General features: G+C 45.0%; 1 protein-coding gene across 2 annotated transcripts in view; it reads right to left on the bottom strand.

Annotated features, from left to right (window-relative positions):
• Positions 1–3,108: 3,108 nt before the first annotated feature.
• Positions 3,109–15,187, bottom strand: part of Atp6v1c1 (ATPase H+ transporting V1 subunit C1) — a 38,085-nt gene continuing 26,006 nt past the window's right edge. Inside the window, exons 8-12 of one of the 2 annotated variants that reach the window (XM_087556493.1) lie at positions 8,575–8,667; positions 8,282–8,375; positions 6,899–6,996; positions 5,079–5,205; positions 3,109–3,959 (exon numbers count right to left, since the gene is read on the bottom strand). In XM_087556493.1, coding sequence (XP_087412619.1) covers positions 3,864–3,959; positions 5,079–5,205; positions 6,899–6,996; positions 8,282–8,375; positions 8,575–8,667 — 508 coding nt within the window. In that variant the 3' untranslated portion in view covers positions 3,109–3,863. 2 annotated transcript variants of the gene reach the window in all.

Raw genomic sequence — 15,187 nt, 5'->3', positions numbered from 1 at the left:
ACCACTGAGCCATCTCCCCAGTCTCCACACTCAGATGATTTTTAAAGAATCTAATACCATATATTAAAAAAAATAAAATGCAGGGGCTGGAGAGATGGCTCAGTAGTTAAAAGCACTGACTGCTCTTCCAGAGTCCTGGGTTCCAATCCCAGCAACCACATGGTGGCTCACAACCATCTGATGCCCTCTTCTGGTGTGTCTGAAGCCAGCTACAGTGTACTTATATATAATAAATAAATCTTTTTAAAAATGAAGACGATAATTATAATGACATGATAATTTTTTTAACAATTACTAATGTTTTTGTTGTTTCATTTTTGTTTTGGGTTTTTGTTTTTTTGAGACAGAATCTTTTCTCTCTACATAGCCCTGGCTGTTCTAGAACTCACTATGCAGACCAGGCTGGCCTCGTCACGGAGATCTACCTGCTTCCCCGGTGGCAGGATCAAGCATGCACCATCACACCTAGCAGTAAGCACTTTTCTGAGTGCTGGTCTCTAATCATAATGTTCTCCATGTTTTCTCTAGAACAAAATACTGTTACAGACTTTTCAAACAAATTGTCTTGACCTACTACATTTGATTTTAACCAAAAAACTGAGTGACCTCTTTTACTAATCCTAATACAACAGTAGCCATCTATTTTTCTAAAGGCAGCAAAGGTTCTCACAGGAAGCAGTCTGTGTACCTGTGCATATGGTTTTTATGGTTTCACTGGAAGCAGTCTGTGTACCTGTGCATATGGTTTTTATGGTTTCACTGGAAGCAGTCTGTGTACCTGTGCATATGGTTTTTATGGTTTCACTGGAAGCAGTCTGTGCCTTTGCATACAGTTTTTAGCCTTGTGCACATTTTCTTAAGAAGGAGAGGAAACTCTGCCATCGATTCTTGTTTCGTTTCCAATACCTAGGAGTATAATGCAGAAATAAGAGCGAAGATGCCCACACTACAGAGTGGGCATGCACAAGGCATTGCTCTGAAGACACTACCTGATGTGTGCTTGTTCCAAAATCCATTCAGTTCATGTTCCACAAAGGGCTCATTTAAGAGCAACTTCGGCAGAAGTGCAGAAGCAACAATCTCCTGGACAGTGTGCTGCAGTTCACTAGAGCACAGCTCACCATTTGAGACCGCTCGGGGCTCCTGCCCAACACCAACACAGTTTAGTACCTGGGTATCCACTCTCCAAGCTCATTTCTATCGCAAGGATAAGGGGTGTCCTCTGGCCTCTCACGTGGCACCTTGGAGCACAGATGTATGATGGGAAGATCCCAGCAAGCAGAAGTGTCAGATTCAAATACAATTCATTCTCCATTTTGCGAGCCCATGTTGTCAGGGCTGGGGAATGTAGTCCAGGGGTGGAGTGACTGGTTGCCTAGCATGTGTCAGCCCTGGGCTCTACACCCATCACCACACATACATCACACACATAAGTATTTGTGGCTTTTAAATCCTCTGACCTGAGTCCCTACACTGTGAAACAGAACTGACCAGTCCTCCTATCACCACAGACAAAGGCTAAGGCAACAGGTAAGAATGGTCTCTAAATGTTAAAGACATCTTACAATTACCTAGGCTTCATCTGGGAGGAGACCTTGGGAAGGCAAGTAAACAGGACCAGAGCTCTCCCACAATGGTGGCCACCAGCAACAGTATCAATCCTCCACGGACTGAACTCGCTGACACTGAAGCTGCTTTAAGACTGTTCACAACACAAACCTGACCCAACTTGTCAGCATTTCTAGCCTTTAGACTCCCCAACAGTGGGTACCCCCAAATCCTCATATTAGTCAGCGTGAAGCAGTTCCCAGCAGTAAGTAAATGTGTTAAGCTCTCACCAGGCAACACTGCACTATCTGTGAACACGGGGTCCCAGTTACTCATCACAATAGCCTTTTACCACCTCCACGGGATGGGCTTGGGACTCAGAGCTCAGCAGCAGCGTGGCCCAGTCTGGCTTTAGAACCACACCTCAGCCCTCTGTACACTACGGAAGGGATGGTAAAGTGCCAGAGCTTCAAGCACACACTAATAATTCACATGGGAGCATGGTCCTTACCCACTCATATCAGAATTATAGCCCAAACACAACCTTAAAGCCTATTGTCTAAACACATTTCCTTATGGTAGGGATTATCCACATTCCTAGACACTAAGGTTCAAAGAACACTTGCAAAAGAAAGGAAAAAAACCTACAGAAATCTCTGACACTGAAGCAGATTTGCAGCTTCCTTCTGTCTAGAGGAAAACAGAAAATAAAACGGCATCCCTGCTATCTGTGGTTGCCGTGCCTTTCATCCCAGCACTTAAGGCAGAGGCAGAGGCAGGCAGCTCTGTTCAAGGCTAGCCTGGTCTACAAGGTGAGTTCCAGGCCAACCGAGCTTCAGAATGAGACTGAGTCAGTCACAATCACACCCTGTATTTCTAACATATCTGGAATTTAGATTTCCGACCAATAATCTGGCAGCGTGTGTCAACATTTACCACATGCACTTGTGGAGGCCCTCCTGGGTGTGTCTGAGGTGCAGAGGCCTGTCTCCTGTGGTGTGGTAGACCAGCACAGTCAGGAAGGGAAGGGTCTCGGCAATGCAGGCGTGACAGTGTGCAGTATAATCCATGTTTTCTTCATGAAAGCTCTAAATTGGGGGGTGAGGGGTGGGGCAGCAAGGAGGGAGAGATAGAAAGATGGGGACATGGGAAAGGACCACAAACTTCCTGAGGGTAGAAATTAGCAAGACAGGGGTATCTCTCGCATGTTCTACTTTGTAGACATCTGTATGTTTGAAGTAGATAATTACTCATGAAACAAAAATGCAAAATTTCCAAATAGCAAAGCTGTTGAAGACTACTTTTCTAAAGGCTAAGACCAAGCAGATTAGTTCTCATTCACAAAGCTGTGGTGCAAGGAGTACAGTGTTACCTCAACTCCACTGAGTTCTTTCTGAATTTTACATCAAGTTCCTCACTTCAGGAATTTTAAAGGCCAGTAATGCCCATTTTCAGACTGTGTTGGAATGGCCATGTCAAAGTGAGCCTTTATGATTACTGACATCAGGAAACAAACAAAGACTTAGACAAAATAATAATAATAATAATGACTGCACTGCATAGTTTTGCTGCACTTTATTCAAAACTGGCCCCACTTCTTACTTAAGAGAGCTAAGCGCCCAGTGTCCAAATATAAATATCACCATGTGTTGGAAAAATAACCTTCTGATTTGTGCTCTGACCCAAATTTGGCACAATTAAATCATATTCAAGTCAGACACAAGTGTTCACAGCTCAGCGGCAGTGAACTCCTGAAGCAGCCCAGACAGACTGCGGCTCCCTGGAGTCCTCTCAAGTCACACACACAGCACACCGTGCACAGGTTCTTTTATTCTGTCCTGTGGGTGTCAACAGTGCTGACAGGATAGTGTTGGAACATTCGGAAAGCACACACCTGAATGTTGTCACATTGCACTACATCACAACTTGGTAACTACTGAACAGTTATGTCTACTAATACAGTGAATGAAACGTCTGCTCACACCATTCCCTGTAAACAAGGCTGTGCACTACAGTAACACAGGATTATGCATACCATGATATCAAGGAGGAAAATACCTCTTTAAATAAACTATTCTATTTATAAATAAACTCTGATTTTCTCAGTACACATTTACAGACCTGATCAATAAAAAGAAACAATATATATATATATATATATTTTTTTTTTCTTTAAAAAGCAAATGTTGAGATATGGACCACATAGAAATCCACCTGGGGAAGGGTAGGGAGCAAGCATGGGGCAGGAGAGTTATGAGTTAACTCTGTGAGCACACACCAACACGAGGACAGGACTGACTGGGAGGAGCTTGTTTTTACTTGAATTCCAGCAAGTTGCAATCAATCTTGTAGTACACATAGGGGTAGTATTCTTGCTGACTCAGGTTCAGGCCAGGAATATCCATAGGAGCCTACAGGAAAACCGGACACCAGTTAGCCATTTACCTTTATGAATACCTATTCTGGGCTGAAGTCACACATTTAAACTAATTTAATCTAAGTATTCACTTTGCTGTAAGAACTGGAAAAGTCTACACCTGCTGGGTCACTGAGAAACACAGTGAGCAGGAAGGCCAGACTAGGCTCTGCCCCGAAGCCTATTTGAACCATGACTCTCCCAGTTTATTGTGTATAACTGCAAAAGATAACCTTTGAAATCTTGGGTTTAGGACACAAGGCTTTTAAAACACAGTTTCTAAAAAAACCAAGTGTGGTTTGAAAGGTTCCAGGTCTATTTGCCCCTTCTAAGAATTTACTGGAAGCAAAGTTTGTAGGAAAGACTTAGGAGTCCTAGTTTCCCCAAGATCTTAAGATAGCAACTCATTTCCTACATTTTCTCTAATCAAGAAAACTAATTTTTCATTTTTCTGATTCATGAGATCTTAAACTACAGAGAAAATCAGCAAGACCTGTGAACTGTGAACTGTAAAGTAAAAACGTGCTCACACAGTGGGAGGACAGCCCCCGGCTTGCTGTCATTTGAAAGCCACTTTCGAAGCCTGCGGTGACCACTCCTCAGCATGAGCAGCACTGCCTCTTCCTCCACAGGGCCTGGGTCCAGTTTCCAGCACCCCATGGCTGCTCACAACTCAGTGTCTGCAACTCTAGCTCTAGGGAGTCTGCCTTCCTCTTCTGCCCTTGAGTGTCAGACACTCACCACTGCACAGACACACGTGCAGGCCAAACACCCGTAAGCAAAACATCTGACAACGGTTTTAGAGAAATGACAACACCCTCCATGTTCATCTGAGCCAGAGATCAGAAATGGCTCAGTGGGTAAAGGTACTTGCTGTTAAGCCTCCTGATGACCAGAGTTTGAACTCTTGACCCCACAAGGTGGAAGGATAAAACACATAGACAGGCAGGCAGGCAGGCACTTACACACTTGCGTGCATAACATACACACAAATACATGTGCACGCACGCATGCAGCCTGGTGTCCTGTGTGTCTTCTGTCCTTCCTGGGAGTCCTCGTGCAGTTTTTTTCTCCACCCCCCAAGTTCTACTGTCCTAAGCTAAGGTGTACTTACATCAATGATGGCAGCTGCACTGCTGTCCAGATGCTTGTACAACTCATGCAACACTTCTCTTAGCTTCTTCACTGATTTCTTATTAGGTTGAAGGAGCATTGCTTGGAAGTTCACCGGCAAGCCATACCTTAAAAAGTAACAGAAACAGCGCAAGCACATAAAGCACTTAAAGACAATTTCTTTTTAGAGCAAACAGCCTCCTGCTTTTCTCTTCATGGACACAGCATGCTTCATGTAAAATACTCCCTTCTCAAGTCTGCCACCAGCCACAGAAGCTTACACTGGCATGTAAACATAGACCTCTGAGCCCATTAGTATCTTTTCAGTAAAAACAGAGCCACTTCATGGGTTGTAAGCTCAGGCCTATGACCCCAACACTGGGGAGGCTAAGGCAAGGGGTTACTGAAGTTTAAGGCCAATCTGGGCTGTAGAGGTAGAAAAACAGACAGGCCAATCACTAGGAATTAATTAATATTCAATTTCACAATAATCTACAAATATGCCCAGTGCATAAATGCGCGGTTAGAAGTTCTGTCTGTAACTAAAAGCTAAGACTTTCCATCCTTCTATAAGCATTTTAAGAAACTCAAGACTGAGAAGCATGGCTGCAGACAAGTGTCTAAATGGTGATAGCATGTGCAGAGGGTCACGAGCCAAATCTATACTGTACATCACACTGCATGCAAAATATCTCAGCAATCTATACTGTACAGCAAATCTATACTGTACATCGCACTACATGCAAAGTATCTCAGCAATCTTCATTTTAAACAAACACTGGCATTTTCTTTTAAAGACAGGGTTCGCTGACTGTGCAAACCAGGCTGGCCTCGAACCCAGAGATTGCCTGCCTCTACTTTCTACCTGCTGGGATTAAAGGTGTGCACCGCCATACCCAACATGGCTAATATCTTAAAATTCCTTTTGCACTAGCTACAAATCATGTGCCACATACTGATATCTTTACTGAAGCAAGAACCACAAAACGAATGGTGGTTCCATGAAGCCAGAAAGATGTCTCAGGGATTAAGAGCTGAGGCTTCTCTTCCAGGGTTCAATCCCCACACCCACATGGCAGCTCCCAACTATCTGTAACTCCAGTTCCAGAGGATCTGACAGCTCTTCTGGACTTCACAGGCATTATGGTACACAGGCATCACATAGGCAAAATTCTCATACACAATAGTAAATCATTTTAGAAAATGGTGGTGCTCCCCATTATAATGGAGCTCAGAATTTCTTTGCCTCAAGCCCTTCATCACTGTGCAGTCATGGGGCTTCTGGGAGAGCTGTAGTACACAAACCTGCACTTCCAGATGTCCCACATACTGGTCAGTATCAAAAGCCTTGTGGAGCACGTATGACGGACGGCACATACCTGCTGTGCTGGCACTCAGGAGGCTGAGGCAGGAAGATCAAAGGCTGAGCCAGCCTACGCTAAAAATGAGCTCCAGGTTAGCCTGGAGTGACTACGTCAAACAAAACAAGTGGCTATGGTGAGCAACTGAGACGCACACCAACTAGACAAAACTACGCAGTACATTCCGTGGGTCCCACAGTGAAATCACTCACTGCTCAGACTAACTCTCCTGAAATAGTACATGACTAAATATGAGAGACAGAGCAATGTGGGTCTCTTTTCCTGAACCTGGTGTTAAAGAACGAGATAAATATGCACATGACAATCTGTGTGACCCTGACAGTCACTCCCTCATAACTGCCTCATTGGCTGCTCCAAATCACCTTCCTAAGGCTGGATGATGTGAGGAAAAAGGCACACAGAACTCTGCAACTCCAACTTTCTCAATTAACTTCCTTACCTTAAAACAGACTCCACAAAAACCCGTAATGCTTTTATATGAATCCACGCAATAAAGGCCTCACTGAAATTCACTTTAAGCCACCGCACAAGTGGTCCCTTTAAAAAGAGAAACACAAAATTACCACAAACTTGGTTTTCAAATGGCAATTAGACAAGTCAAACATTTTTTTAAGTGATTAGCCACACTATGAAAGTTTCAAATATTATACTGGATATCAATTATTTTACCACGCTGTTAAATGAAAGGGAAAGCCAGTACTTAAAGTAGCCTCAGAAGACTCTAGAATGAACTATGTTCATCAACAGCAAAAGGCACACCCACGACTTCTCGGGAGCACAGCCATTCCCATCTGGAATCTGAATCCTGATCATGATTTATATTTTCCTGATTCTATGACAACGCAGTTCTTGCTGAACTTAAGCATTTAGTACAATTTAAAGCCTCTTCACAGACGTCAAACAATGCCTCTTCCTGTCCACTAACACCTAACATGCCAAGCAAAAATTTTTAGGCAAAGAGGATAATTAAGCTCTGATCAAATGTTTGCTCTTTGAGCTGCTGTGGCCAACAGCATCTGACATTTGCCTGCTAGAAAGCAGAGGTGGGTGGGGTGATGGAACGGCTGTGCACGGCTGTGCGGTATCCAAGGGAGGCCTGGTCTGGACATGGGTGAGCGCCCACAGACTCCTCCTTCACATAGCCCTGGGCTGCTGGGAATCCATACAGACAAGTTCTCCCGTGACCAGGATCACCTAGCACCTCCTGACCCTGCTGCTCTTCCTTCAATGCTAGGATTACAGGGTACACCACCACAACCAGTTTTTGTCAATGTGGCACTGTGACTTTGTGCCCGCTAGGTAAGCACTCTACTAAACTACATCTTCACCCCAACACTTACATTTTTCTAGCACCCAAATTATAAACTGCATTTTCATATTTCCCCTCCTTTCAGTATCCCCAGAATGTATTTTCCATTTTCCTAAGACTCAAAAGCAAAATAAGCTCTAAAATATTCAATGAAAAGACTACAAAAGGAGGCCCTGGCTCAGGAGTGGGGCTTGAGGTCAGATCCCTGAACCCATGTAAAGAGGGGTGAAGGGCAGGCATGGACACACAGGCTAGGAACCCCAACGCTGTGGGAGTGCTGACAGGAAGGGTCTGGCACTTGCTGGCTGCCTATAATCCCAACACTCTAAAGTGGAAGCAGGAGAACCCCCAAGCTCCAGACATCCCTGGGCCACACAAAGCGTTCCACTTGGACCATGGAATGAAAAACTGTCTCAAAAAAGTAGTGGGACAGTAAAGTAACTCAAATCCTAGTCAGAGAAGACAGCACGGTTTCACTTTCTGCGCACTGACGGCACTGAGGAACACGCGTACAAACTGCTTCTTCTTGTCAGTGGACAGCCGGTTCATCTCCTCTTTGTCGGCTCTCATCTCCTCCTCGTTATACTGGAAGTCACGGACGATGAACCTACACGCAGGGGAAAGACAAGTCTGTCTACACCACGTACAGCCAAGTCAACACACTTAAATTATATTCACACACACACACACACACACACACACACACACACACACACACACACACACAGAGGAGACAGACAGACAGACACACACACACACACACACACGAGACAGACAGACAGACACAGACAGACAGTCTGACTTACTTGTTTTCTCTGGCTTTGTGTCTGAAATCATCAACTGCTTTTTTAAACAAGGTGACGTTACAAAGATAACTGTCTTGGTCCTCTGAAAGAACACTAAAGGGGAAAAGGCATTTTAAGCTCTATACTTACTGTGGAATTCAGAAACAGGAGGCTGGGAAGGCACACTCGCTTCATCTGCAGCACCTCCAACAACAAGACACTGGATATTCCTGGCAGTCTCCAGTTCAGATGCCTTCACACGCCCTACCACACTTACTAGCTGACAAGATGGTCTGCTCTGGAGCATGCTGTTCAATTTCTAGCATCAGTCCGGTTGGTCAAACTGTCTCTTCTCGTCTCACGGACTATTCTTTCTCTTTCCACTCCAATCCAGTCAGCCCACAGGGTCTGGCTCAACTGCTCTAGACTGCTACCAACTCGAGCTCCAGGTACTCATTCCTGTTTTCCCATCCCCCGCAGCCCAATCGGAACTCCCCAGCTCTGAGTGAACATACTTCTGTGGGTCATGGGGTCCTTTTAGGGTCTATGGTGCCTGTGAGTACACAACTTCTGGCCGAAGCTCCATGGACACTGTAAGGACCTTCCCAGACACAACTGCCAGGAAACTCTGTCACAGAAGGCCGATATTGGCTCAGACAGGAGAATCTAGACTGCTTTATGCAGAGGCGAGGTCTGTGAAGCTAAACACAATGCTTTCAACAGCCACACCCCGGGTGGGCACAGACTCAGGAGGGAACTCTTCTACTGCTCATACGCTGGGCATGTTCTCATGGTTAATTTGTGGTTTTGTAAGAGAAAAACACACTCTGAAGCATGAGCGATACACACACAATCTCCACTGTCATGCGTATAAGCTGGCTCGAACAGGTGCACAACCACAAAGCATTTCCACACTCAAGGTAGCAAGTACCTCCCGTCTCAAATCACCTCGTGTCACTTGCTTTCATAGTGTTTCTTTTTATGTTTACTATTATTTGGGGAGAGGCTGCACATACACACGTACTTGCATGTGCCTGAGACGGCTGCTGGATGCAATGAAGCTGTTGTTAGACAGTTGTGAGCCACTGGAAGTGGGTGCTGGGAACAGAACTTGGGTCCTCTCTGAACCACTGAACCATCTCTCCAGCCCATAGTATTTATTTATAATGTGGAAATTCCAAAGCCAGAAGTAAGACTGATGAAAATGACAGGGTACTGAGGAATTTAAATGTTTTCTTTAAAAAAATAAAATAAAATTAGACAAAGTATTTTAAATTTCATTTTTCCCAGAAACCTAATGAACTCCTCATTTGTCCAGTAATTCCAGGGGCTAACTATAAAGCTCACCTGAAGGCTGCCTTTAAGAACTAAATCTGCCAGCCACTTGAAGCCACCACCACAGCACAGGATAGGGAGACACCTCAAGGGCCTCCCCCCCACCCCCCCACCCCCGTCATCAGTGAAATGCAGAGGAACTCAACTGCTCTTGCTCCTTTTCTAATCCGCCCTATGAAATGGTCACCTGGTTCTTGTTCCTAGTGCCTTTCAAACTCAGGTGACCTGACAGTGAGCCATAAAAAGGGTTTTAATGAGGGTTGTGAGGGCTGGAGAGATGGCTCAGCAGTTAAGAGTAGAAGTTGGGTTCCCAGTTTCATAACTACAGTTTCAGGGGAGCCAATGCCTTCTTTAACACCCCTGGGCACCAGGCATGCACATGCACACAGACACACACACAGACAAACAGACAGACAGAGACAGAAACAGAGGCAAAACACTCATAAAATAATCTTTCAAAATGAAGAACACTGGTTGAAAACAAACAAGCCTTGATGTGTCGGATCACACCCACAATCCCAACACTGGGAGCTGACAAGAAGATCCCTCCCTAGGAGTTCACACTCAGCACCGTCTAGGGAAGATGGTGCTACTCGGCACCTGGGAGGCAGAGCTGGGGTCGTGAGTCCCAAGCCAGACCTGGCTACATGACTGTTTCAAAACAAAATGAATGAGAGGCCTGGGTGTGTGCGCACCAGCAGGGAGGGGATGGGCATTGACAGGCATTGAGAGGACCGCACTGAGACAGAAACAGAGGCAGGGTTTGAAGCACAAGGAATCAAAGGGCAGCAGCATGGAGGCCAAACAACAGCAACCTCAGGGCCCAGGCCAGACACAGCAGGAGGCTAAGCTGAGGGGCTCCAACAGGCAAGAGGTGGGGGTGGTTTAAAGCAGAATAAACCATGTAAAGTCAATCTGACTATTATTATTTACAAAACAGAAACATCACCTGGTTAAAAAACAAACAACACAAATACCCACAAAACACCACCAAAAAAAAGAGCTCTTTTGTTTTGAAAGAAAGTGGCTGACCATTGTGCTTTGGCCTGCATCACTTGGCAGATGCTGTTGCTACTTTAGACTTCAAGGAAAATGAATAAGTCTAATATTGTTCCCAGGAACACTATGCAGGGAGCCCAATGAGATTCGTAAGTGAGTTCAAAGCCAAATGACAGGGCAGGATACAGGAGGAAATTCAAGAGCCCGGAAACTCCAAGAGAAGGCTAGAGTTATGAAGGGCAGTGTATTAGTCACTGTTTTATTGCTGTGGCCAACACAACCCTTATAAAAGAAAGCATCTAACGAGGGATGGCTTACAGGTTCAGAGGATTAGTCCACAATCATATTGGGAACTACTGGTACTGAAGAAGCAGTGGAGAGCCTACATCCTGATCCACAGACAGAAAGAAAGGCTGGTCCTGGAATGTCACCCCCAAAACACACTTCCTCAACAAGGTCACACCTACTCCAACAAGGCCACACACCTAATCTTTCTCTAATAGTGCCAGTCTCTGGTGACTAACCATTCAAATCTATGAGCCTGTGGGGGACATTTTTATTCAAACCTCCAGAGATTGTCCCTGAGAGGGGCTGCATGTCTGGAATCTACATCAAAGGCTCTGCAATCCAGGTCCAGAGCCGACACACTCCATTAAAGGTAATTTGTACCATGGTCTGAACACTGAAGAGAGAATGGCTGAAGAGAGGACTGCAGCCCAAGCTAGCAGGAGGCAGCACAGGAAATCAACAGTGTGCAAACAAACAAAGGGTTCACCTGGAGCAGATTCACCGTAAGCCAAAGAATGAAGCTGGCCCGGTAGAGAGTTAGACCACAGACCCCAGAGGTACAGACTTTTCAGACACTGTGAAAAAACCTGCACAGACTAAGTAAAGGTGTTAAACCATGAGTCTACAAGAGAGGTGAGGCAGCCAGCAGGTTTCAAATATGGTGAAACCAACCATCTTCTTCAGTGATGTCTGAAACCATGGGAAAGGAACAAAATAAAAACCACAGGATGGAAAACAGGTTAAAAACAAAAGCTATCCTTTAATCCCAGCACTTGGAAGGCAGAGGCAATCAGATCTCTATCAAGTTCTAGGCTAGCCAAAGAGATATAGTGAAAAACCTGTCTCAAACAAAAAGGAAAAAAATGATGCTCGTTTTTAAAGTGTGTGTGTGTGTGTGTGTGTGTGTGTGTGTGTGTGTGTGTGTGTGTGTGTGTGTATCTATGTGTGTCAGTGTCTGTACACAAGGTGCTTTCCTGGGGGTCAAAGGACAACTCTTTCTACCATGTAGGTCCTGGGATCAAACTTTCAGGTCATGGGAAAGTGAAAAGTACTTTTACCCACAGAGCCATGCTGACAGTCCAAATAGTATCTCTTCATGAGTAATTACAGACCTGAACTCTCTCCAAATAGTGTTAGCCAGAACCATGGCTGCCAGGAAGCTCAGCTTAACCCTTGGGCATAACAACTACTAGGTTCAAATAGATGAACAACGGTTAGGTCTTCATACAGACCTCACAAGCCTAGAGGGACCTGGAAGTCAGCCCACTGCTCATGTGCACTGGAAGCCTCAGGACATTTTCAGTGACCCCTGTGGGAAGCAGAGCTTACTAGAGCCTCCAGGCTACAGAGCTCCTGATCCTTCACCTCTCTAAGGCTTGGGTCGGCCATGTTCTCCTTCCTGCTTTCTATAGCACACCTTTGCAAACATAATCCAGAACACAAGAGAACTCTGCACAATGGCTAGTACAGTTTGTTATGTTCACTTCTAGCACCAAGCAAACAAACAAACAAAAAGACGAAACCCTTGGACAGAACTCTAGTGACTCCCAAAAGAAAGGTAAAGGCTACCCAGTAAGCTGGCCCAATTGGACTTTTTTAAGTTTCTGGTGCAGGTAACTGAACCCAAGACCTCCCACAAGCCAGGCAAAAGCTCTACGTTCTAGATACACCCCTAGACTCCAATCAGACACTTTAAGAAGCAAGAGGAGGAGGGCACGATGGCACACACCTTTAATGCCAGCACTCAAGAAGCAAAGGTACCCCAAGTCTTTGAGTCTGAGGCTAGCCTAGTCTTCACAGAGTTTCCAACGAGCCAGGGTGACATAGTGAGACATTTCTCAAAGAAAATCCCAAACAAAAACATACACCAGGAGACAGAAAAGGAACACGAGGAGAGAGCCAAGTCTCCTGAGTCAATAAAGAGCAACCAGCACAAACCTCCTCCAGCCACAGTAATACACACATACAGACACCCTAGTATTCAGCTGGGTTCCAAATTATCTCATGTTTTAAAACAGAGTATCTTGCAAACTGCTAGGCTCTGTGTACTGAACAATGGAGTTGAGAAGATCAGTAAGGTACCACAGGTCAAAGCACTTTCTGTCAACCCTGACAGCCTGGAACAGACATGGAAGGAAAGGCAGACTAACCTCCCACCACCGAGCTGCCCTCTGGCCTCCAGACATGAACCATGTCATGTGTGTGCCTGCACACACACTAAAAAATAAAAACCCTGTTGTCCTGCTGTGTAGAATGAAGGGTAGAGTGGTGGTACACCTATAACCCGGCACTCAGAGGGCAAGGCCATCCCAAAGTGTACAGCACAACCCTGTCTCAAGAAAAAAAAAAAAAAAAAAAAAAAAGCCCACATTCAGGTTTGAGGGTGGCAATCTTATTTTAAAAATTAGTATACACAGTACTGTTTCATTATGGCACTTTCTAAGAATGGTATTTTCAAGTTTTTTCTTTTATTTCAAAATTCTTAGTGTGTCAGAGGCTCAACAGTAAGTAGTGAGCAACATTGCCCACAGGAGGAAAAGGAGCAGAGATCCTCCAGCCTCTGCTTAAGTACATGGGTCCCCAAGGATCCTCTGACAGAACTGCTGGAATTGCCACAGTTGCTGTGGATGAGACTCTGAGTTATTTCCTATTAATCTCTATGTTTTAAAACTTAAAAACAACAAAGAAATTTAGTAAAACCTTTCTAGGCCTTCGGGACATTGCTCTGAAGGGGCAAAGGCCATTCAATAAAATCTTGCACAAAGGCAAAACAAAAGATATTTAAAACATCAACCAAATATGTCAAGCTTAGCCTGGGCTACATGAGATCCTATCTCAATAAATATAAAAAGGGAGAGGGGGTATGGAGGGGGGGAGGGGAGGAGAAAGGGAAGGTGGGAGGGCAGGCAGATGACCAAGTGATACCATCTATTTTTTTAATATTTATTTTTGAATACTGGTCTTTACCTGCATATATGTCTATGCACCACATGTGAGTCTGGTGTCATTGGAGGTCAGAAGAGAGACAGATTCCCAGTAACTTAAGTTACAGGTGATTGTGAGGTACAATGTGGATGCTGGAACCAAACCTGGATCCCCGCAAAAATAGCTAATGCTCTTAACTGCTTAGCTATCTCTAACCCCATTACTATCCAGATTGTTTGTTTGTATGTATGTATGCATGTATGTATGCTTCATGTGCATTGGTGTTTTGCTTGGATGAATGTTTGTGAGACAAGAGTCAGAGCCTCTACAACTGGAATTACAGGCGTAATGGGCTGCCATGTGGGCACTGGGAATTGAACACAGGACCAAGAGCAGCCAATGTTCTTGACCACTGAGCCAGCTCTCTAGCCCTACTATCTAACTGACTTAATTTGAGTAAAGGCTTGAAACAGTGACTACCTCGAGGTAATTAAGATGTTAGTTAACTGAGATGAGGCTCGAAGTAGGCTACTTACCTGGCATGTGCCAAGTTCTGCATTTGACCCCCAACACCACACACTAAGGAAAATGTTAGCTACAAGCCAAAGATCTTCACCGAGCCACAGAGCTCTTTCCTGAACAAAGGTGTCAGAGCCTGCCCTGAAGGTCTAGCTGGCGGGCGCGAATCATATGCTCTTCCCAAGGCAGCCTGGCTCACTCTGTTCTCCATGGACACTTTGTCAAATGTACTTTACACTGTGAGGTGGGGCTGGGGATCCTAAAGGCCATTAGGACAAGTATTAGCAAATGACCTAACTCTGAAACAGTGTAAAGCCCTTTCAAAATCAGAGCTTACTACCTATCTATACAGTACCCCACCCAACACGGAAGCCTGCCTTCTGCATTCTACCACTAGAGGACACTGGGGCTTCACCTTCCTCCTGCATACCTGCTTCTGCAATACTGTGTCAGTCTCTGAGCTCAAACGCTGTAGAGAAGTTACTACTGGTCAGGATCAACAGCCCGGATGAGACTGTATGTCAAGATACAACCACTGTCTTCAGTTTGCCATGTGAAGAGTTGGCTT

The sequence above is a fragment of the Rattus norvegicus genome, chromosome 7, assembly GCF_021556685.1.
Source record: "Rattus norvegicus strain SHRSP/BbbUtx chromosome 7, alternate assembly SHRSP_T2T, whole genome shotgun sequence".
NCBI lineage: Eukaryota > Metazoa > Chordata > Mammalia > Rodentia > Muridae > Rattus > Rattus norvegicus.
The sequence above is the reverse complement of the archived record's forward strand: the minus strand, read 5'-3'. Positions and strand labels throughout refer to the sequence as shown.